The sequence below is a fragment of the Gracilinanus agilis genome, unplaced genomic scaffold, assembly GCF_016433145.1.
Source record: "Gracilinanus agilis isolate LMUSP501 unplaced genomic scaffold, AgileGrace unplaced_scaffold51048, whole genome shotgun sequence".
NCBI classification, from domain to species: Eukaryota; Metazoa; Chordata; class Mammalia; order Didelphimorphia; family Didelphidae; genus Gracilinanus; species Gracilinanus agilis.
In genome coordinates, this window is record NW_025385853.1 from 1 (window position 1) to 1,834 (window position 1,834).

Below are 1,834 nucleotides of genomic sequence, written 5' to 3' on the forward strand. Positions count from 1 at the left end.
TATAAAATGGATGCTCTGGAAAACTTCTGCCTTTAGGGGCCTGGCTACATAAAATTTTGGGGTAATTAGTGAAGGGATCTGGCATGTTTGTAGGGAGGAGCTATCTGTCATCTCCAAGGAGCTCCATGCACCAAGATCTTACTGTACGAGAAGTCCATTGATCAGCCTGGAGACTCGGCCCTTCGGAACCCCATTGCCTATGTTGGAAAAATTCAAGCTAGCTAATTTGAGCAAGCAGAAGACTCTCATGATTTGCCCAAGAATGGCCCTGGGAGAGCAGGCTGATGGGGCGACATTTACCTTTTTAAACTAGACTCATATTCAGTCCTTTGTTTGCTCAGTTCTGCCTTGAGCTCTGTGACCAGGCTCTGCAGGGCGTGCGAGCACTGGGCAGAGTCCCTGGACATGCTGTTAAAATTGTTCCCCTCGCTGCTGCTGCCATTCAGGGTGCTCACACAGGCTGCCAGACCCTCGTTGCTAGTCTCCATTTCTGCCGATTTGACGTCGCTGCACATGCCTGGGGAGCCTTTAGTTGGCCATTCAAAGTGGACCGAGTTGCAGGGGGATGAGCCGCTGGCATGGCAGACTGGGCAGTTGCTGACTGAGTCTACCACGGAGATCTCACACGAGGAGGTGGACCATGCCATGCTGGCCACGCTCTGCGCACTTGTGGAAGGACTGCCGGAAGGGACGTTGTCGTACGTGGAGAGCCTCTGTGGCAAGGAGGAGTCTTTGGTCCTGTCGCCAGAGGAGGTCCGACGGTGGCCTCGAAGAGAAGACAACCCGTTCATGAGCCAGTTTCCACTGGTGGGAAGGCTATTGATGTCCAAGGAAGAGCTCACTAGCTTTGGACTCCCCGACTTGGTCCCGGGTTGTCTGAAGGAGTACTTCCAGTTGGGCAAAGTTTGGACCTTCTTACTGGGACTGGTGGAGGTCTTGTTAGGGCAGGTCTGGGCACGCCGGCTGATCCGCTCTTGGGAAGGCTTGGGAAGGGTCCCCACGGTGGCACTGTCCAGGGAGCCGGTCCTCTTGGAAGGCCCGTCAGAGAGACCAAGGGGGTTGCTCTCTTTCCAGCCTTCCTCCACATGCTCCTCTAAGATCCATTCTGCTGCGCTGCGAGGAGCAGGGGACTTGATTTCTGGCTCTGGGGCTGGGACGTCGCTGTAGGCTGCACTGAAGAGCTGATTGTGCTTGCTAATCAGGATTGTCATGAGATGCTGGACAAGGGAGGTACCTGTGAGGAAGCAGAGGGAGAGCGTGGGGGTTAGAGGAGGCCACCGTGATGCGGGGAGAGCTGCTAGTCCATTTCCCCAGTGAAATGGCAGGCGGGCTGCAAGCCAGGAAAACGGGAGAAATACTTTGGAATTTTCACCCTGGAAATATATATGGTCAGGGCAGCTAAGTGGCTCAGTGGATTGAGTCTGGAGTAGAGATGAGAGAGGTCCTGGGTTCAAATCTGAATCCAGGCATTTCCTACCTGTGTGACTTTAACCTCCATTGCCTAGCCCTTACCACTCTTCTGCCTTGGAACCAAAACTTAGTATGGATTCCAAGATGAAAGCTACGGGTTTAAATGAAAAAATATATATATGGATAGATAGATAGATAAATAGATAGGTATAGATAGATAAATAGAGATAGATAGATAAATAAATAGATATAGATAGATAAATAGAGATAGATAGATAGATAGATATAGATAGATAGATAGATAGAGATGGATAGATAGATAAATAGATAGAGAGATAGAGAGATAAATAGAGATAGATAGATAGATAGATAGATAGATAGATAGATAGATAGATAGATAGAGATGGATAGATAGATAGATAGA

The 1,834-nt window shown here is 49.5% G+C and overlaps 1 protein-coding gene across 1 annotated transcript; it reads right to left on the minus strand.

Moving 5' to 3' along the window:
• Nucleotides 1-300: 300 nt before the first annotated feature.
• Nucleotides 301-1,330, minus strand: LOC123255746 (rho GTPase-activating protein 22-like; the record flags this gene model as incomplete). The annotated part of the gene is made up of 1 exon (XM_044684485.1): nt 301-1,330. A coding segment is annotated over one exon (1,030 nt), but the record flags the coding sequence as incomplete, so codon positions are not given.
• Nucleotides 1,331-1,834: the final 504 nt, after the last annotated feature.